Genomic DNA, 20,648 nt, shown 5'->3' with positions numbered 1-20,648 from the left:
GGGTGTGACTCCAGTGAAATTTTATTTGCAGAAACAGGCAGCTGGCAGTGCATAGTTTGCTGGTCACTGGTATGCGGAATTAGGCTCAGGGTTTCAGTCACCATCCCCAAGGGGCAGGGCAGACCGGGACCCACAGGGACAGAAAGCAGAGTCCTGGTGCTTCCCTAGTGGTTCCGTGGTTAAGTCTTCGCCTTCCAGGGCAGCGGGTGTGTGCTCTATCCCTGGCCGGGGAACTAAGATCCCACAGGCCTCTGGACCAAAAACACAGAACGGAAAACAGAAGCAATAGTGTAACAAATAAAGACTTTAAAAAAATGGTCCACATCAAAAATATCTTAAAGAAAGAAAGAAAGCAGAGTCCTGAGATCTCAGGCAGAGACCTCCCGAAGGCCAGGGTCTTGAATACAGCACCTGCCTCAAGTGGAGGTTCAGGATTTATAGAGATACACCTTCAGACAGTGACACCTCTCAGGATTAAGTCTGAGATATAAAGCCACACCCCAGGACTGATTTCTTGGGTGAAGGGCAGAGAAAATTCCCTTATTCCTGAGGCTAAACAGATATACCTCCAGGACTGACTGACATTCGGGGCTCATGGGCAGGATAAGTGGGACTCCCAGGGACCCTGTTATGTCGGTCTGAGTCCAAAGGAGACAGAAACCACACATGCTATGTTGCTTCAATCGTGTCTGACTCTGTGCGACCCTATGGACTGTAGCCTGCCAGGCTCCTCTCTCAATAGGACTTTCCAGCAAGAATACTGGAGTGGGTTGCACTGCCCCAGTGCAAATCTCCTGCATTGGCAGAGGGATGCTTTACCACTAGCGCCACCTGGGAAGCCACACAGGAGCTTAAATAGGGGAAGTTTAACAGAATTCTTTGCTTATAGATATTGACTACTAAGGGATTAAAAAAACGCTAATGAACACAAGAAGAGTAGATGTAGGGAGCAGCCCCTGCCCCAAAGGTTACAGCAGAGCACTGAAGGAAGGGAGGAATTGGGAAGACGGCCCCCACGTCAAGGATGGGAGGCAGATCTTACTGGAGAGTGGCAGACAGGTTATGCAGGCTGGAGCTGGCAGGCGGGAAAACCCTCACTGGGGTGCTGGCAAACTCACTGGGAAGCCGCCTGCTGGGGTGCACAGGGAAACCAGAAGGGGCTTCACTGAGCAGGTGTCCCACAAGCTGCTGGTGCCACGTGCCACCAGGAGCCCAGACAGCAAGGCCCGCTAGAAGCAGGAGCCACCCCTTCCTCCTGCTGTTACCCTCTAGCTCCCTCTACTGACAAAGCCCAACTCCACTGGAGGATTTGGAGCTAAGAAGCAGTCAACTGAAAATGAGCACACGGGGAGAGAGGAGGTGGGGTCTTGGTCCTAGAGGCTTCCCTAGTGGCTCAGTGGTAAAGAACCCATCAGTCAATGCAGGAGACGTGGGTTCTATCCCTGGGTTGAGATCCCCTGGGGAAGGAAATGGCAACCCACTCCAGTATTTTTGCCTGGGAAATCTCATGGACAGGCGAGCCTGGTGGGCTACAGTCCATGAGCTAGCAAAAGAGTTGGATACAGCTTAGCGACTAAACAACAATAACAACTTGGGCATAGGGATTCCAAAAACCGGGCTCACTGATTCAGTGGCCCTAGGAAGGGAGTCCTGGACAAAGAGACCCTCGGAGGCAGGGCCTGAGAAATGAGATCTCCCAAGACCAGGGTGTTAGGCACAGGAATCCCAGGGAGATGGAGTCTGGAACAGAGGGCTCAGCAGGCTATGAGACTTAGAAAAAGGGGCCCCGGGGTCAGGCTCTTAAATGCTGGGACCTCTGAGGTTAGTTTCCCACCAGAAAGTTCATGCAGTACATTGGTCTTGGGCACAGAGACCACCAGGACCCGGGTTTCCATGCAGAGCCTCCAGGAGGCTGGGGGCCCAGGTGTGAGGAAATCTGGGTGCCAGGAACCTGGGACACAGAGGACCCTTGGCTGTGGGTATCCTTAGGGATGCCTGCAGGGCTGGCACAGGGACCAGGGACCCCTGTGGTCTCAGACCTCAGTCCTCTGGGGCTGAGGTCTTAAGCAAGGGGACCCCAGAGTCTGGTCACAGAGGTAGGGACTAGAACCTGTGTCTTGGGGCCTGAGTCTCAGAAGTGGGACCTTTGACAGGGTCTTGGACACAGTTTCAGACATGGGAGCAGGGGCACCCTGGGCCTGGTCTCAGAAATGGCAGACTGGGGGCCAGCCTCTCAAATGGAAGGACCCTGGAACCTGGTCTTCCCCCCCGCCCCCACACCCCAGGAGCCCTCAGAGCTGATGTCCCGGCTGATTCTGGGAAGAAACTGGCTTTCCACTTGGCAGCCCCTCAAGGTCCTCTCTCCTCTGTCCCCAGACCCGTGCCACAGTGTGACATGTCGGCCACAGGAGACGTGCCAGAATAAGAATGGCCAGGGCGTGTGCGTGCCCAACTACCAGGCCACGTGCTGGCTGTGGGGCGACCCACACTACCACTCCTTCGACGGCTGGAACTTTGACTTCCAGGGCACCTGTAACTATGTGCTGGCATCAACCGACTGCCCAGGGAGCAATGCCCAGGGCCTGACACCCTTCACTGTCACCACCAAGAACGAGAACCGGGGCAACCCCTCAGTGTCCTATGTGAGGCTGGTCACCGTGACCACCCTCAACACAAACATCTCCATCCACAAAGGCGAGATCGGCAAAGTCCGGGTAAGGCTGGTCCCAAGTCCCCAGGTAGGGTGGGAAGGGTCCTGCTGGTCACAGATGGGGAGCTCAGGGCTCTCTCTCTTCACTTAGTCCTGAAACAAAATAGCAAGAGCAATGATAATTACATCACCCCACTTTTGGGAATTAAATGAGTCTAGCCCTTCATTAAGGGCTTTAATGTAGGACTTCAGAATTTGCCTTTTTAGACATCTGGGTTTGAATCCACCCTCTGTTTATGAGATGTGTGATACTGGGCAAATGACTGGACTTGGTGGCCCTCAGTTTCCTCATCTGTGAAATGGGCATCATAGCAGGCACTGCCCCACAGTGAGTGATGCACGTAGAGTGCTCAGCTGAGGGTCTGACCCAGGTAAGCACCCTTGATTGTTTGCGAGGAAACAAATGAGAGGCCCCGAGCCTCAGACATGGAGAGAAATTCAAGGAGATCCGGAGACAGCAAGATGGGCTGCCCTTTCTGCCCAGAATAACGGAGATGCAGATTAGTGGCAGCTCACAGGGAGAGAATGATTTATGGAACAGAGTAGGCACTCGATAAACGATGGTGAGTGAGTGGCAGAGATGGCCAGACACACAGAGATGCACAGGAAATAAGGAGAGAGGGAGGGACTAGGTGAGTAAGACCCAGAGAAAGACCAGAGAGATGGACCCAGAGAGAGACAGTAACACACACACACACACACAGATGCAGAGAGAGATAATGCACAAGTGAGAGAGACACGGAGAAGGGAAGAGGACCCAGAGAAAGAATAAAGAGAGACAGAGTGCGAGAAACTCAGAGAGAGAGACCAGAGAGAGCAGTAGGTCCAGATGTAGAAAGAGAGACAGAGAGGGAAGAAGGGAGGGAGATGGAGATCAAAAGAGAAACCCAGAGAAAGCCACGGGGTGGGCTTTCATTCTCCAGGGCCTGGACTAGAGCAAACCTCCATAGTGTTTGTCAAATGACTCTATGAGCAGCAGTCATGAGGAAGGCCTTGGCAGCTCCCAGCCACGGCGGGACGAGCGAGGGAGGCAGGGGGCCAGATCTGGGCCTCCGCATCTCCAGTGACCTGGTTTGCCTCCCGCCCTCCTCTCCCCCCAGGTGAACGGTGTGCTGAGGGCACTGCCTGTCTCTGTGGCTGACGGGCGGCTTTTGGTGACCCACGGTGCATCCAAAGCAGTGCTGGCCACTGACTTCGGGCTGCAGGTCACCTATGACTGGGACTGGCGAGTGGAAGTGACGCTGCCCAGCAGCTACCACAGCGCCGTATGTGGGCTCTGCGGGAACATGGACCGCAACCCGAGCAACGACCAAGCCTTCCCCAATGGCACCCTGGCTCCCTCCATACCTATCTGGGGCGGCAGCTGGCGGGTTCCAGGCTGGGACCCACTGTGCTGGGATGAATGTCAGGGGTCCTGCCCGACCTGCGCTGAGGACCGACTGGAGGAGTACGGGGGCCCCGGCTTCTGTGGACCCCTGGCCCCTGGCTCCGGAGGCCCCTTTGCCGCCTGCCATGACCATGTGGCCCCCGATAGCTTCTTCAAGGGCTGCGTTCTGGATGTCTGCCTGGGCGGTGGGGCCAAGGACATACTTTGCCAGGCTCTGGCTGCCTACGCTGCCGCCTGCCAGGCCGCTGGGATCGTCATTAAGGACTGGAGGACGGAGGCTGGCTGTGGTGAGCGCTGGGGGGACAGAGCAGGAGCTGCCGCCAGGGGTCCCAATGCTTTGGAGCTGGTTTGATTTCATTCCAGTCCTTTTGGGTCTGTTTGTTTGTTTCTCTTTGTCTTGCTGTGTTTGTTTTTGTCTCTCGCTGTCTTGGCCCTCGTCTCTGCGTCTGCCTTTGGTTGTCTGTTTCTCCTCTTCTCTCTTCCCATCCCTGGGTCTTCCATCGTCTCTAATTCTGTTCATCTTGGTCTCTCTCTGGCTCGTCCCACCCTATCCTCAGACCCCACCTCCTGAAACCGTTCTCTCTTTCTTTCTCTTCATCCACCCACAGAGCTCCCCTGCCCGGAGAACAGCCACTACGAGCTCTGTGGCCCACCCTGCCCAGCCAGCTGCCCATCTCCCACGCCCCCCACCAGCACTGCCGTATGTGAGGGCCCCTGCGTGGAGGGCTGCCAGTGCAACTCAGGCTTCGTGTTGAGTGCCGACCGCTGCGTCCCCCTGGAAGGCGGCTGTGGCTGCTGGGCCAATGGCATCTACCACGAGGCCGGCAGTGAGTTCTGGGCTGATGCCACCTGCTCCCAGAGGTGCCAATGTGGGCCCGGAGGTGGCTCGCTGGTCTGCAAGCCTGCCAGCTGTGGGCTAGGTGAAGAGTGTGCACTGCTGCCCTCAGGCCAGCATGGCTGCCAACCTGTCAGCACAGCTGAGTGTCAGGCCTGGGGTGACCCCCATTACATCACCCTGGATGGGCACCGATTTGACTTCCAAGGCGCTTGCGAGTACCTGCTGAGTGCGCCCTGCCATGACCTACCCGAGGGGGCTGAGAACTTCACCGTCACGGTAGCCAATGAGCACCGGGGCAGCCAGGCCGTCAGTTACACCCGCACTGTGACCCTGCACATCTACGGCCACAGCTTCACCCTCAGTGCCGGCTGGCCCCGGCAGCTGCAGGTGAGCAGTCTGTGGACCAGCACGTGCCAGCCCTGGGGTTGCCTGGGATAGTTAGGGGTCTGCCAATTCCCTGACTGCCTTTCACAGGCTAAGGGGGCAGATGGAGGGGTTCACAGTAGGGGGTTTGGAACAGCGGCTTCCCCATGTCTAAGCCTTAGTTTACTCCTCTGTGAAATGGGTCTAAGAAAAGTATCTGCCTTAGAGGGTAGTGTGAGGAGCCAATGATATCCTGTCAATAAAAAAAAAAAAAATTAGTTCAGTCATGTCCATCTCTTTGCGACTCCATGGACGGTAGCTCACCAGGCTCCTCTGTCCATGGGATTCTCCAGGCAAGAATACTGGAGTGGGTTGCCATTTCCTTCTTTAGGGTATCTTCCCCACTCAGGAATTGAACCCGGTTCTCCTGCATGCAAGTGGATTCTTTACCACTGAGCCACCGGGGAAGCCCTCGTTATTACTGCTACAACTATTAACTATTACAAGGAGGGGAAGGTGACGCGCACAAGGTGTCTCCACCCCAGCCCCCAGTAGATAGTGAAGTCAAGATTCTAACCTGTGCCTCCGACGTTCAGTAACCCCCACTCCCACCCCGCCCCTTCAGGTGGACGGCAAGCTGGTCGCCCTGCCCTTCCAGCTGGACTCCCGTGTGCACGCCTACTTGAGCGGTGCCGACGTGGTAGTGACCACCGCCTCCGGGATCTCGCTTGCTTTCGACGGAAACAGCAACGTGCGCCTGCGCGTGCCGGCGGCGTATGCGGGCGCCCTCTGTGGCCTGTGCGGGAACTACAACAAGAACCCCAACGACGACCTGAACGCGGTGGAAGGGAACCCCGACCGCTGGCAAGTGGGCGGCGCCGCGGGCTGCGGAGAGTGCGTGCCCGGGCCGTGCCCCAAACCCTGCACGCCCGAGCAACAGGAGCCCTTCGGCGGCCCCGACGCCTGCGGCGTGATCTCGTCCCCCGAAGGCCCGCTGGCTCCCTGCCACAGCCTCATTCCGCCCGAGCAGTACTTCCAGGCCTGCTTGCTGGACGCCTGCCAGGCTCAGGGCCATCCAGGAGGCCTCTGCCCGGCCGTGGCCGCCTATGTGGCAGCCTGCCAGGCCGCTGGGGCTCAGCTCGGCGAGTGGAGGCGGCCGGACTTCTGTCGTGAGTAGTGATCCATGCACGGTACACATAGTGGGGTCTCTCCTCCTACCCTCTTTGCTGGGCTCTGAGACAAGAGCCTTCTCCGTAGGGCTTAGGCACCATCCCGCCTTCCCTTAGCCTGTGAAAGAAATACCTTGGCATTCACACACTGGAATATACCCAGTGACATACTGCAGTGGGAGAGACTCATACATGTGGCTAGAAACCCTGGGTCCAGTTGTTGTTCAGTCCCTAAATTGTGTCTTATTCTTTGTGACCCCATGGACTACAAAGCACCAGGGTTCCCTGTCCTTCACTATCTCTCAGAATTTGCTCAAATTCATGTCTGTTGAGTCGCTGATACCATCCAACCGTCTTGTCTTCTGTCGTCCCCTTCTCCTCCTGCCTTCAGTCTTTCCCAGCATCAGGGTCTTTTCCAGTGAGTTGGCTCTTCACCTCAGGTGGCCAAAGTTTTGGAGCTTCCGCTTCAGCATCAGTCCTTCAAATGGATATTCAGGGTTGATTTCTTTTAGGGTTGACTGGCTTGATCTCTTTGCTGTCCAAGGGACTCTCAAGAGTCTTCTCCTGCACCACAGTTTGAAAGCATCAATTCTTTGGTGCTCAGCCTTCTTTACGGTCCAACTCTCACATCCGTACATGACTACTGGAAAAACCATAGCTTTGACTAGATGGACGTTTGTCAGCAAAGAGATGTCCATATCCAGTCCAGTACACTGTCAGGATTTATGCACTCAGATAGACTGGGGTGACTGATCACCCCAGTAGATTCTCTCAGTTACCTCTGTTCAGAGAGACCTAGAGAGCTACACCTCGTCAGATGCCTCTGTTGGTGGTGGTGGTGTTTAGTTGCTCAGTTGTGTCTGACTCTTTGCAACCCCATGGATTATAGCTCTTCAGGCTCCTCTGTCCATGGAATTCTCCAGGCAATACTGGAGTGGTTTGGCATGTCCTTCTCCAAGGGATCTTCCCAACCCAGGGGTGGAACACAGGTCTCCTGCATTGGCAGGCAGATTCTTCACACTGAGCCACCAGGGAAGCTCCAGATGCCTCTAGACTGTTTTGTTTTGTTTTGTTTTTTAAACAGGGTAATGCACAGGGTCAGATAGATTTCGTCTCATAACCTCAGACAGGGCCTCCTCTGGTTAGAGACACTTGGTCACATTTACACAGAGACACACGTAGGCAGATATACCTATCTGGTGGAATCAGGGTGGAATCAGGACCCTGACATAGCCCCAGGAAGATACATACAGGTTCATGGTCCGAGAATCCTGGGCAGTTCCCCTCAGGCAGATCTCCTGGTCACGTTTATCCTGTCGGCTTCACCCAATGATACACGTGTGGTCAGAGTCACACACTGACAGACCCTGTCAGAGAGACTGTGAGAGGCTTCCAGATCAGACATCCACAGGCAGGCATACTCAGATGGATTCATACCCCAAGATGCATCTGGCCCCACACCCCAGCAAGATTCACACCCTGAGATACTCAGGGTCGGTTCTAATCCTGCATATCTTGGTCAGATATATGAGGTTGGAGTCACCCAGTCAGACCGACTTGATCTTTAGAAATACTTGAGCAGGTTGTTACGCAGCCTGGCTAGAGAGACCTGCTTCCCAGATCCCCACACTGAATCCCCCATTGGCCGTGCTGGGTCAGACACCCCACTCAGATCCCTGGACAGATTCGCTCATGAGATATCCCAGGCAAAACACACAGAGTCACCCCAGCAGCTTCTCCCGCTCTGTACCTCCCCGGCGTCCCTCCCTCACGCCCTGCCTCCTTCCCCTCTTGTCCCCGCAGCCTTCCAGTGCCCTGCCCACAGCCACTACCAGCTCTGTGGTGACTCCTGCCCTGTGAGCTGCCCCAGCCTCTCAGCGCCTGAGGGCTGCGAGTCCACCTGCCGTGAGGGCTGCGTCTGCGACGCCGGCTTCGTGCTCAGCGGAGACACCTGTGTGCCTGTGGGCCAGTGCGGCTGCCTCCACGAGGGCCGCTACTACCCGCTGGGCGAGACCTTCTACCCGGGCCCTGAGTGTGGGCGGCACTGCCAGTGTGGACCCGGCGGCCAAGTCAGCTGCCAGGAGGGCGAGACCTGCAGGCCCTACGAGGAGTGCCGGGTGCAGGACGGCGTCCAGGCCTGTCGCCCCACCGGCTGTGGCCGCTGCCTGGCCAATGGGGGCGTCCACTACATTACCCTGGATGGACGCGTCTATGACCTGCATGGCTCCTGCTCCTATATCTTGGCCCAGGTCTGCCACCCACAGCCTGGGGACGAGGACTTTACAATTGTGCTTGAGAAGAATGCAGCTGGAGATCCCCAACGTGTGGTGGTTACTGTGGCTGGCCAGGTGGTGACCCTGGCTCGAGGGCCGCAGGTAAGTGGACCCGGCCTTGCCCTGGGGGGGGTCTGAGGAGGAGAGGGCCTAACCTAGGGATTTTGAGAGCGATATGAACCCAGTGCAAGGGGACTAAGGAGGACATAGATCTGTCCTGGGGGCCTGAAGGAGACATTGTCAGCCTGGGGTCTCTGAAGGGAGCATACTCTGCCCTGGGAAGTCTCTGGGGGACATGGCCTCACCCCAGTGGAACTGAGAGAGAGTCTGTAGCCTGGGAGTCCGAGGGGACAGGCTGACCTGTGCTTCTCTGAGTCCCTGACCCACCTGGCCCTTCCATCCAGGTCACTGTGGATGGTGAGGCCGTAGCCCTGCCCGTGGCTGTGGGTCACGTGCGGGTGACGGCCGAGGGCCGGAACATCGTTCTGCAGACGACCAAGGACCTGCGGCTTCTCTTTGATGGCGACGCCCACATCCTCATATCCATCCCTTCCCCCTTCCGCAACCGGCTCTGCGGGCTCTGTGGCAACTTCAATGGCAACTGGAATGATGACCTTGATCTGCCCAGCGGCACCACGGCCCCCAGCGTGGATGCCTTTGGAGCTGCATGGCGGGCACCTAGCTCCTCCCAGGGCTGCAGCGAGGGCTGTGGACCCCAAGGCTGCCCTGTGTGCTCAGCAGAGCAGACGGCACCATACGAGAGCCTCGAGGCCTGCGGGCAGCTCCGGGATGCCAACGGCCCCTTCTCAGCCTGCCACGCAGCGCTGAGCCCCTCTGAGTACTTCCGCCAGTGCGTGTATGACCTCTGTGCCCAGAAGGGCAACGTCACCTACCTCTGCCGCAGCCTGGCAGCCTACACAGCGGCCTGCCAGGCGGCCGGCATGGCTGTGAAGCCCTGGAGGACAGACAGCTTCTGCCGTGAGTGTCTGGGGACCCCTGGGAGGACTCTGGCTCGGGCTCAGTGCCCCCTGTTCTGTCTGCATCTCAGGGGCAGGGCCCCAGTTCCTCCCTTAGCACACTCTGCTCCTGGCTTCACTCCTGCCCGGCTGACTGGCCCTTCTCAGACTCCTTTCAGGGGCCCGCTCTCCTGAAACCTTCTCTTACAGTTCTCAGGGCCCTTCCTGGACATCTGTGGTGATTTGGGAGGGTGGGTCGGGCAGGTCAGGAGGTCACACAGTAAAACTTGAGTCTCACCCAGGCCCCCGCCCTACCCCCGCCAAGATGGGACCATCACCCCTTAGATCCTTCAGGACAAGACTGCAGGCTCCTCAGACTCCTAGCCCAAGACTGTACCTCTTAGCTAACCTCCAGTCAGGGCTTATCTGTTTCCTTCAAACCCCCAGGACAGGGCTGTGTTTCCTTAGACTCTCCTGGACACAGCAGTGGCCACTCATGACCCCAGGCCCGAGCTGTGTCTCCTTCATTCTTCTCAGGGCAGGACCTACACGCAGGCAGTGGACACTGTCTGTCTCCCTCTCTGACCTCTCTCCTGACTGCCAGCCTCATGGGTCTAGTGACCTCCTGAGCATTTTCCACTAGGTGTCCTTAGGGGGCCCTCACACACCTCCTGTGTTCCCATGTGACATCAGCATTTCACCCCAAACATAATCTTATTTTTCAACCTTGATCGTCATCTCAAGGCAGCCACACCATCCACCCGTTGCTTAGCCAGAGCCCAGGCCCTCACTATGCGTGCTTCCCCTGGGTCCTCACAGCTCCCATCCTGGCCCTGACCTTCTGCCTGTATTTCCCCTGATCACACTGGACCATCACAGTCTGTCCCACTGACATGAGCCCCACAGGGCAGGGGCTGGAGCTGTGTGTCCCCAGCACCGGCAGCTCAGATCCAGGTGTGCAGCGGGTCCTGTTCATTTCTCAGCGAGCAGCTGTGACCCCACCCCGCTCCTTTCTCTGCAGCGCTCCAGTGCCCCACCAACAGCCACTACTCCGTCTGCACACGCTCCTGCCAGGGCTCCTGCGCGGCTCTCTCTGGCCTCACGGGCTGCACCACCCGCTGCTTTGAGGGCTGTGAGTGTGACGACCGCTTCCTGCTGTCCCAGGGCGTCTGCATTCCTGTCCAAGACTGCGGCTGCACCCATGATGGCCGATACTTGCCGGTAAGGAGGAATTTGAAGTGGGCAGGGAGGGTGGAGGAGCTTGAGGGTCAGAGGAAGAACCCGCCTGCCAATGCAGGAAATGTGGGTTTGATCCTTGAGTCAGGAGGATCCCCTGGAAAAGGAAATGGAAACCTGCCGGGGACCAGCCCCGGCTGATCCAGGGTATTCGAAGGAGAGACGGCGTAGGCGAAGATCAGGAAACAATTGCTTAATTAAATGTTAATTAAGGATATAAAGAGTAATAGAATGAGGATAGCTCAGTAAAATTCAGTGAAGAAAAGAGGCTGAAATAAGGATAGCTCAGTGAGGAAATTCAGTGGAGAAAAGAGGCTGAATAATTCAGCCAGAAGGTAAGAGAAAGAACGACATGGTGAGACCAAGTTTCGGTGAACAAGGCCCGCACTTTATTTTCCAAAGTAGTTTTTATACCTTAAGTTATGCATAGAGGATAATGGGGGAAGGGGTAGAGTCAGGCAGCAAGCCAGGCTTTCTTCCTGCAAACTTATCATATGCAAAAGCTTAGGTGATTTGCATCATCTTCTGGCCCGGAGGCCTGTTAACATTTTAAGACCCTTTCTTCAGAAAACTTATTTTTCTCTAAAGGTGATTGGTCAGGAGCCACCCTCCAAAAGCATTAGATAAAGTTGCATTCCTACAGCGCAAAGGTGTGGTGGGCTATAACAAGAAAAAGAATTAACTCAAGGGTCCCAGGTTACAAACATTAAAGCTACTACTTACACCAATTATATTAATCAATACACTGCCAGGGACACAGCAGGTAAGGGATATGGAAACTTAGCAGCAAACATTGGCCCAACAAGTGAAAATCCCTTCACCAATACAATTTCTAATCAATCTTTTAACTATTCAAAAGAATCTGTGTTTACACAGTTTAGAACATCTCATGCCTCTCACAGTTGGGAGGCTCTGAACAATCACATGTGGCCGGAAAAACCTATTCAGGTAGGCTAGAGGATTTCCAAAGGAGTTTGTAGGTTAAACACTGTCACACCCAGGAATTATTAACTGGAGCTGTAAGCTAACTCTTTTTTCAGAGAGGTAGTGGGGGACAGCCCCCCGTAAAGTCAGAGGTGTAGGTGAAAGCACAAAGCAGAAAGTAGGCAGACTCTGGTTTTGGGGGTAGATTGCTCGAGAATTTCCAGGGAGACTCCTGAGGCTTGATCCCGCCTTTGCGTATGCCAAGCCTCCTTCCTCATGACCTTTGCCAGAGGCGGAGCTCGCTCCCTGCATCACCCACTCCAGTGTTCTTGCCTGGAGAATACCATGGACAGAGGAGCCTGATGGGCTGCAGTCCATGGGGTCGCAAAGAGTCAGACACGACTGAAGGGACTAAACAGCAGCATGGAGCTTGAGGTGGACAAGGAGGATGGAGGAGCTTGAGGGAGACTCAGATTTTCTGTATTTTTTTTTTTTTTTAAACTTTTTATTTTGTATTGGGGTATAGCCAATTGACAATGTTGTGATGGTTTCAGGTGGACAGCAAAGGGACTCATTCATACATATACATGTATCCATTCTCCCCCAAACTCCCCTCCCACCCAGGCTGCCACATCACATTGAGCAGAGTTCCATACAATCAGTCCTTGCTGGTTATCCATTTTAAACATAGCAGTGTGTACATGTCCATCCTGAACGCCCTAACTATCTCTTCCTCCCATCCTCCCCCTCGGGAACCATAAGTTCATCCTCTAAGTCTGTGGAGACCCAGAATTTCTGTGCTGATCCCCTCGAGGATGGGGACAGGGAGGCTGCCACATTTCCCTCCTGTGACTCAATGCTGGTGAAGTCCCCGTATTAGTTTCCTATGGCTGCTGTGACAAATGACCATAGCTTGATGTCTTAAAACAAGAGAAATTTATTCTCTTGTTTAGTTATAGAGGCCAGAAGTCAGAAACCAGAATAGGTGGGCCAAGATGACAGCTCTAGGGGGAAATCTGTTCCTTGTCTCTCCTGGCTTTTGGTGGCTGCAGGCATTCCTTGGCTTATGGCCTTGTCTTTGGTTGTTTTTGGTTACCCTGGTGGCTCAGATGGTACAGAATCCTCCTGCAATGCAGGAGACACAGGTTCGGTCCCTGGGTTGGGAAGATCCTCTGGAGAAGGAAATGGCAACCCACTCCAGTAGTCTTGCCTGGGAAATCCCATGGACAGAGGAGCCTGGCAGGCAAAGAGTCAGACAGGACAGAACGACTAACCCTCACTATTTTAGTTGGTGAGTTGGGTCCAACTCTTTGCGACCCCATGGACTGTGGCCCGCCAGGCTCCTGTGTCCATGGGATTCTGCAAGCAAAAATACTGGAGTGGGTTGCCACTTCCTCCTCCAGGGGATCTTCCTGACCTAGGGACCAAACCCAAATCTTCTGCATTGGCAGGTGGATTCTTTACCACTGGGCCACATGGGAAGCTCTTGGCTTATGGTCACATCATTCCAATTTCTGTTTCCATGTCACATGTCCCCCCGTCTTTGCTGTGTGCCCTAAAATCTCCCTCTGCCTCCTGCTTCTAAGAATACACTTGACTGTGTTTAAAGCCTGCCAGGATTAATCTCTCCATCTCAAAATCCTTAATCACATCTGCAAACACGCTTTCTCCATATAAGGTGACATTGAGTAGCTCTAGGCATTAGGACCTGATATCTTTGTAGAGAGGGTGATATTGGACCTACTGCAGTCCTCTGTGTGAGCCTCATTTTCTCTATCTGTAAAATGGGGTTAACCATCATCCTTGCACCCTGGGTGTCTGAGGAGCCAGGGGTGATTGAAAGGCGCTCGCTGAGCGCTGGGCCTCACCCTCCACATTCATCACACCCAGGAAAAATAACAATAATTTACAGCAGTGTAGTAGGTAGCACTCTGGAGAGGGAATCGGCACCCCACTCCAGTACTCTTGCCTGGAGAATCCCAGGGACAGAGGAGCCTGGTGGGCTGCCGTCTCTGGGGTCACATAGAGTCGGACACGACTGAAGTGACTCAGCAGCAGCAGCAGCAGTAGGTAGCACAACTATGGCCATTTAACAATGGGAATTGAAAGTTAAGAGCTAATTTATTTTTGTGATGGATTTTTTAAAAAAATTATTTCATTTTTGGCAGTGCTGGGTCTCTGTTGCTGCTCGGGCTTTTCTGTAGTTGCAGCAAGTGGGGGCTGCTCTCGAGTTGTGGGGCACGGGTTTCTCATTTGGTGGCTTCTCTTCTTGCAGAGCACAGGCTCTAGAGCACACGGGCTTCAGTAGCTGTAACATGTGGGCTCAGTAGTTGTGGCTCCTGGGCTTTAGGGCACAGGCTCAACAGTTGTGGCACACAGGCTTAGTTGCTCCAAGGCATATGGGATCTTTCTGGACCTGGAATGGGGTTTGACACAGGTTTGTGTTTCCTGTATTGGCAGACGGATTCTTTACCACTGAACCCCTAGGGAAGCCCATGATTGATGTTTTTGGAGCTCTCACTATGCACTAAGTTGGTTATAGATGTTAAGTCATTCGATAGTCACAGCAATTCTGCAAGACACGGACTATTATGTTCCCCATTTTACAGATGACAGAGAGAAGTCAGCTCAAGGCTACCCATTAGCAAGGGAGGAGTCTGGGGTTCATACCCCAGCAGCCTGGACTCACCTCTGAACCATGAGGCTGTCCTGCTTCTTCAGAAGCATGTTTGTCAAATAAAGGAAAGATAGATTACCGCATTCCTTCCCCATTCATCCCAGGTTTTTGTTTTTTTTGCTGCATGCGGTCTTTAGTGCAGCATGCAGGCTTCTCTCTAGTTGTGGCACACAGGTTCTGTAGTTGCAGCATGCAGACTTAGTTGCCCCACAGTGTGTGGGATCTTGGTCCCCCGACCAGGGATTGAACTCGTGTCCCATGCATTGCAGGGCAGAGTCTTAATCACTGAACCACCGGGGAAGTCCCTCATCCTAGTTTTATTAATAGCAGAATGGTAGCCTGGAGGGTCTAGAAGTGCAGGACTTCTTGGAAAGAAGATGCCAAACAAAAAAAAAAACAAAAAACTGTTCACAATTCTGCAGCTCTGCTGTTTGGCCTGGGCTCAGCAGGGCAGTTCTTCTGCCATCCCTGGGCTCACTCATACTTCTGTAGTCCCCCAGTGGGTCAGCTGAGGGTTGGCCGTCCCTCTTCCATGAGATCTCTCCTCCTTGGGTGGGCTAGCCTGTGGTGGCTGGACAGGGTTCCAAGAAAGAGTAGTAAAGCTGTCGGGTCTCTTGAGGTCCAGGCTTGAACCTGGCACAGCGTTGCTTCTGCTGCATTGCAATAACCAAGGCATAGTCTTAAGTCCAGCTCAGATTAATGGGAAAGGGGAAATAAACTCCATTTCTTTCTTTTTTAAAAAACACTCTTTCTTTTTTAAAAAATTTATTTATTTTTGGCTGTGCTGGGGTTGAGTCTTCATTGCTGCACGTGAGCTTTCTGTGGTTGCAGTGAGCAGGGGTTACTCTTCATCGTAGTACCTGAGCTTCTGCTGCGGCAGCTTCTCGTTCTAGAGTACAGACTCAGTAGACGCGACCCACGGGCTTCGTTGCCCCTCAGCATGTGGGATCTTCCTGGACCAGGGGTCGAACCTAGGTCCCCTGCATTGGTTGGCAGACTTATCCACTGCACCACCAGGCAAGTCCTAAACTCCATTTCTTAGAGGAAGTTACTGCAGAGTGACCCTGGATGGATGCAGAGGGTGGAAGGTGGTGGCCGTGTTTGCAGTCCACCGCACCTTGTCACCTGCCCCTTTCTGTGCACAGGTGAACTCCTCCCTGCTCACCTCGGACTGCAGCCAGCGCTGTTCCTGTTCCTCAATCACCGGCCTGACATGCCAGGCAGCCAGCTGCCCGCTGGGCCGTGTATGCGAGGTCCAGGCTGGGACCCGGGACTGCTGGGTGCCCCATGGCCTCTGTTCCCTCTCTGTGGGTGCCAACCTCACCACCTTCGATGGGGCCCACAGCGCCGTCAGCTCCCCTGGTGTCTACGAGATCTCTTTCCGCTGCCCAGGATCACAGGAGACTGTGCCTTGGTACCGTGTGGTTGCCGATGTCCAGCCCTGCAAAGGCAAAGTGGAAGCCGTGGCCCGGGTTCATATCTTCTTCCAGGACGGGCTGGTGACTGTGACCCAAAACAAGGGTGTATGGGTAAGCCAGGACACAGGGACTGTGTCTCCCCTGGGCTTTGTTCTTCCTGTTGCAGTGTGCCTACGTTCCTTGTGCCCTGTCTGTCCTAACGTCTGTTTTCTTCACAGATCTCTGCAATTTGTTTCTCTGGGTTTGTATTTGTGTCAATACTTCAAACTTAGTCCCTCTCTTCTGGCTGAGTTCTTGAGGAGCAAAAGCACAGTCAAGTAACTTACCCGTTTAGATGTTAGTGTTAAGCAAGACTCTATGGTTTCAAGTGAGAGAAAACCAATTTCAGAGTGCCTTGAGCAAAACTGAATTTATCAGCCCATGTAACTAGAAAATCCAGGGACACAGCCTCAGGAGTGGCTGGATCTAGGTGCCCTGGATTTGTACCTCTGTGTTTAAGACTTGCTGATCACCAGTCAGCTTCATTCTCTGTGACTCCCTCCAACATACTCATGAAACAGGGATTATCATTATCTCCGTTTACTCAGAGGGGAAACCAGGGCCCAAAAAGGTGAAGTCATTTACTCAGGTCACTCAGAGAGTACCTGAGAGATCCAAGCCTTGAACCCACAAGCACCACCCATGCCCTGAACCACTTTGATGGCAATGGAGTGCTGGTGGTGACGGTGTGGACACAGGGGACCGAGATAGACTCCAGGCGCAGTGCTCGCTCAGTGGGACCGTTCTTTGAACTCCGTCAATTCCAGGCCACTTTCCTCTGCCCTCAGCTGTGTTTCAGCTTGCTCTCAGGGTCCCCTCAGGCCTGTCACTGTTTGTCTCCTGAGTCCATTCCAGCCCAGATGGGTCCTCCCTTCTGTCCCTTGACTTCCACTGACTTATCACTGTCTTGCATTTGCCAAACTCCACAGTTCTCACCACCCTGATTCCAAATGTCTAGAGAGAGTCTCTCTGGCCGAACTGAGGGCTGATGAGGACTCAGAGTCTGCTCCGCCATGGCCTGTGTCATAGAGCCTCATGACCAAACACAGTCGTCAGGCTGCTCTAAAGCTCCCGTGTCCTGTTTCCATGGCCTGTTCTTGGATTGCAGCGCCATGCACCGGTGTCTTCTAGGTCCAGTAGGGGTGTAGCCCATGCTCCACACACCCCTCCCCCAGGGGATGCTCTGCATTCCTCCCCCGTGCAGGGAGATGGTCCAAGACTCAGCCCTGCTTTCAGCAGGGAAGCTTGTGTTCTCTCTTTAGCATAGTCTAGATCAGTCACTCTTTCTCTGACTGACTCTCTGCTGGACCCATAATTCAGGTGAACAGGCCCCTACTCTTGTTATGTTGAATATGTTTTTAATTTTTGTATTGGGGTGTAGTTGCTTTATAATGTTGTGTTAGTTTCTATTGCACAATGAAGGGAATCAGGCATATATATACGTGTGTCCCCTCACCTCCCCCCCCACCCATCTAGGTCGTCCCAGAGCACCTAGCTGAGCTCCCCACACTATCCAGCACGCTCTCGATAGCGGTCGGTTTTACACGTGGCAGTGCGTATACGGTCAATCCCGACCTCCAGTTCATCCCACCGCCCTCCTCCACGTCTTCATGTCCATTCCCTGTGTCTGCGTCTCTATTCCTGCCCTGCAAATAGGTTCATTTGTACCCTTTTTCTAGATTGCAAATCCATGCATGAATATATTTCTTTTTCTGACTGACTTCTGTCTGTGTGACAGACTCTGGGTCCATCCGTGTCTCTACAAATGACCCAATTTCATTCCTTTTTATGGCTGAGTAATATTCCCTTGTGTATATGTACCACATCTTCTTTATCCATTCGTCTGTTGATGGAATTTAGATTGCTTCCATGTCCTGGCTCTTGTAAGTAGTGCTTCAGTGAATGAACACTGGGGTACATGTGTCTTTTTGACCTACGTTTTTTCTCTGGATATATGCCCAGGAGTGAGATTACTGCAGACTCCTACTCACAACCTTCCTTTGCTCATCTGTCCAGAAACAATTCTCTACACAGCAGACAGATGCTCTAGAAATGTGAATCGGATTGGGCCATTCTGCTGCTTTAAACTCTGCAGCGACTTCTCAGAGCAACATTCCAAACTCAAGCCACCTCCCTTCCATGGCCTGCAAGACTTTATGCGATCAGACTCCCGCTGGCCTCGCCAACCTCATCGCCTCCAGCTCCTTCCTGAGCTCATGGGCTGTGCTGCTAACAGGCCGAGCTGGCCTTTATGCTGTTCACACAGTGGACCACGCTTGTTCCCACCGCCGGGCTGCTGCGTTTCCCCCTGCCGCAGTACTCTCCTTCCAGATTTCCTAAGCCTCTGCTCCTTCTCATCCTTCAGATCTCAGTTCCAGTCTCACCGCTTCTACAGAGAGACCTTTCCCAACGCCCTACGGAAGCTCTCCCTCTTCAGCCCAGCCTCTGTGCGGTCATTCTGTTTTATCCCCTTGCAGTGCTAGTCACTCTCTGAAGTCATCCATTATCTCTTCGTGTTTGTTGACATGCTCCCTCACTGGCATACAATCCTCAGGTGGGCAGGGATCCTGTTCCCCTCGGTCGTCACTTTGTCACCAGTACCCAGATCAGGGTCTGGCCCCAGGAAGCAGCTGGTTTTGTGACCCGCCTGGTCCCTCTGCACCAGGCCATGTGCTGGGAACACAGATAACTCAGTCCCACTTCTTATACCATCTAAGCTTGCAGCCTGCTGAGATTTCCCGCCCGCCTCTCCAGCTGTCCTTCACAGCATCCATCCATCCTCCTCCTCTCCTCCTTCCACCTGTCCTTCCTTTTTGCCTCCCTTCCTTCCCCCTCCATTCCTTCCTTCCATTGATTCACCATCCGTCCATCCATCCACCTCTTCAGATCTGTCTACCTATCTTTCTTATCTACCTGACTCTCCAGTCATCTGGCAGAGGAAGCGTCACATACAAAAGCATTTTGAAAAAAAGAAACTTTTCTTTGAAAGAAGGCTCTCCAGGGAGTCTAACTTTACAAGGGTTAACTCATCAGAGAAAACAGACAACACTTATTTAGAAGAAAAAAACTCACCAGGTTACCACGGTTACTGAGTCCACAGCCTGTGATGGACAAACGGTCATTTTCTCACATGGTTATTACACTGGCGAGGTCATGACTTGTCTTCAGACATCAGCGTGGCAAAAATAAGGGATGAAGTTGCCTTGTTAGGGAACCAGTAACTTAACAGGACATGCTCAAGGGTTCTTTTTATTTTGGAAACTAGAATTAGACAGGATGATGCTGGGGTTTGACTCGTTGTTTATCTCTCTGGTGCAAGTGCCTCCCCCCAACCCCAGGTGCCTTTGGAATGTTGTGTGCACACCTACTTATGCGTTGATCCATCTCTTCATCCATCCACTCTCCGTGCTTCTATCCATTCATCCACATCTCTGATTATCTTAGGTGTCCGTCTCTCCATTTGGTGCATCCATCCGGGCCTTATCTCTTTCAGCATCTGCCTCTCTGTGTTTGCTCCTTGGCCTCGTTGTCTTCCTTGGGGTCTCCTTTGTTGTAACAACCAGCTTCTCTGTAGTTCCAGCCTCACCTCTGTGTTTCACGCACCTTTCCCCCCGCCAAAACCACCAGGTGAATGGTCTCCAAGTGGACCTCCCAGCTGAGGTGTTAACATCTGTGTCCGTGAGTCAGAACCCTGACGGCTCTGTGCTAGTCCAGCAGAAGGAGGGGGTTCAGGTGAAGCTTGGCGCCGATGGGCAGCTGGCTGTGGTGGTCAGCGATGACTATGCTGGGAAGCTGTGTGGGGCCTGTGGAAACTTTGACGCGGACTGGAGCAACGATTGGCCTAACTCCCAAGAGACAACGTTGGAGAATTGGAAAGCACAGGACTTCTCCCCATGGTAAGGGATACAGCTCGGAGGCCAGGCTTCTTGGACCAGGGGCACCTGCGTCCTCACGGGAAGGGGGAAGTCAGGGTGGGCGCTCCGTCTACAAAGAGTGCTAAGTGTCTGTGTCTCACAGTCAGGACTGATCAGTCATCCACCGGGAAGGAAGACTGCAGGACCTGAAGCCTCTGGAGGCTGAGGGACGCACTCTGTCATTGCATGTGTCCCTCTGCTCTACCCCTTTGCTGAGCCACCGAGGCCAACCGGAAAAGCATTCAATAAATATCTTCGATTAAATTGCACACCAGTGTGTCTGTCTCATGTCTGCTTATCCATGACCTTCCTTCCTGTACATGCGTGCTTGCTAAGTAGCTTCAGTCATGTCCTACTCTTTGCGACCCTGTGGACTGTAGCCTGCCAGGCTCTTCTACCCATGGGATCCAGGCAAGAATACTGGAGTGGGTTGCCATTCCCTCCTCCAGGGGATCCCGACTCAGGGATCAAACCTGAGTCTATTACATCTCCTGCATTAGCAGGTGGGTTCTTCACCACGGAGCCACCTGGGAAGCCCCCCCTTCCTGTGCATCAAGTGTCAGATGCCTGGGGAACCTGGCATATGATGAATATTTACTGGCAGGTGAGGGGATGGCTGGATGGAGACAGATAGATAGATTGGGAAAGATGTAGATGGGGAAATGGGAAAATGGGCAGTTGGATGATTAGAAGAATGGATGGATGAGAAAATGAACATTTGGATGGAGGGAAGAAGTAGAAAAT

General features: G+C 53.7%; 1 protein-coding gene across 3 annotated transcripts in view; it reads left to right on the top strand.

Moving 5' to 3' along the window:
* The window catches only part of FCGBP (Fc gamma binding protein), a 59,230-nt gene extending 39,057 nt beyond the window's left edge, over positions 1–20,173 (top strand). For all 3 annotated transcript variants that reach the window (XM_086352527.1, XM_086352524.1, XM_086352526.1), the window contains 10 exons: positions 2,377–2,714; positions 3,811–4,384; positions 4,706–5,322; positions 5,924–6,467; positions 8,271–8,842; positions 9,145–9,718; positions 10,718–10,917; positions 15,679–16,062; positions 19,618–19,886; positions 20,008–20,173. In XM_086352527.1, coding sequence (XP_086208653.1) covers positions 2,377–2,714; positions 3,811–4,384; positions 4,706–5,322; positions 5,924–6,467; positions 8,271–8,842; positions 9,145–9,718; positions 10,718–10,917; positions 15,679–16,062; positions 19,618–19,886; positions 20,008–20,017 — 4,082 coding nt within the window. In that variant the 3' untranslated portion in view covers positions 20,018–20,173. The remainder of the gene's footprint in view (positions 1–2,376; positions 2,715–3,810; positions 4,385–4,705; positions 5,323–5,923; positions 6,468–8,270; positions 8,843–9,144; positions 9,719–10,717; positions 10,918–15,678; positions 16,063–19,617; positions 19,887–20,007) is intronic.
* The last annotated feature ends 475 nt before the right edge of the window (positions 20,174–20,648 follow it).

This window comes from Bos grunniens, chromosome 18 (genome assembly GCF_055505025.1).
Source record: "Bos grunniens cultivar Pamir isolate PY7600 chromosome 18, Bosgru_T2T1.0, whole genome shotgun sequence".
Taxonomy (NCBI): Eukaryota; Metazoa; Chordata; class Mammalia; order Artiodactyla; family Bovidae; genus Bos; species Bos grunniens.
This window is presented reverse-complemented; position numbering and strand designations above follow the sequence as displayed.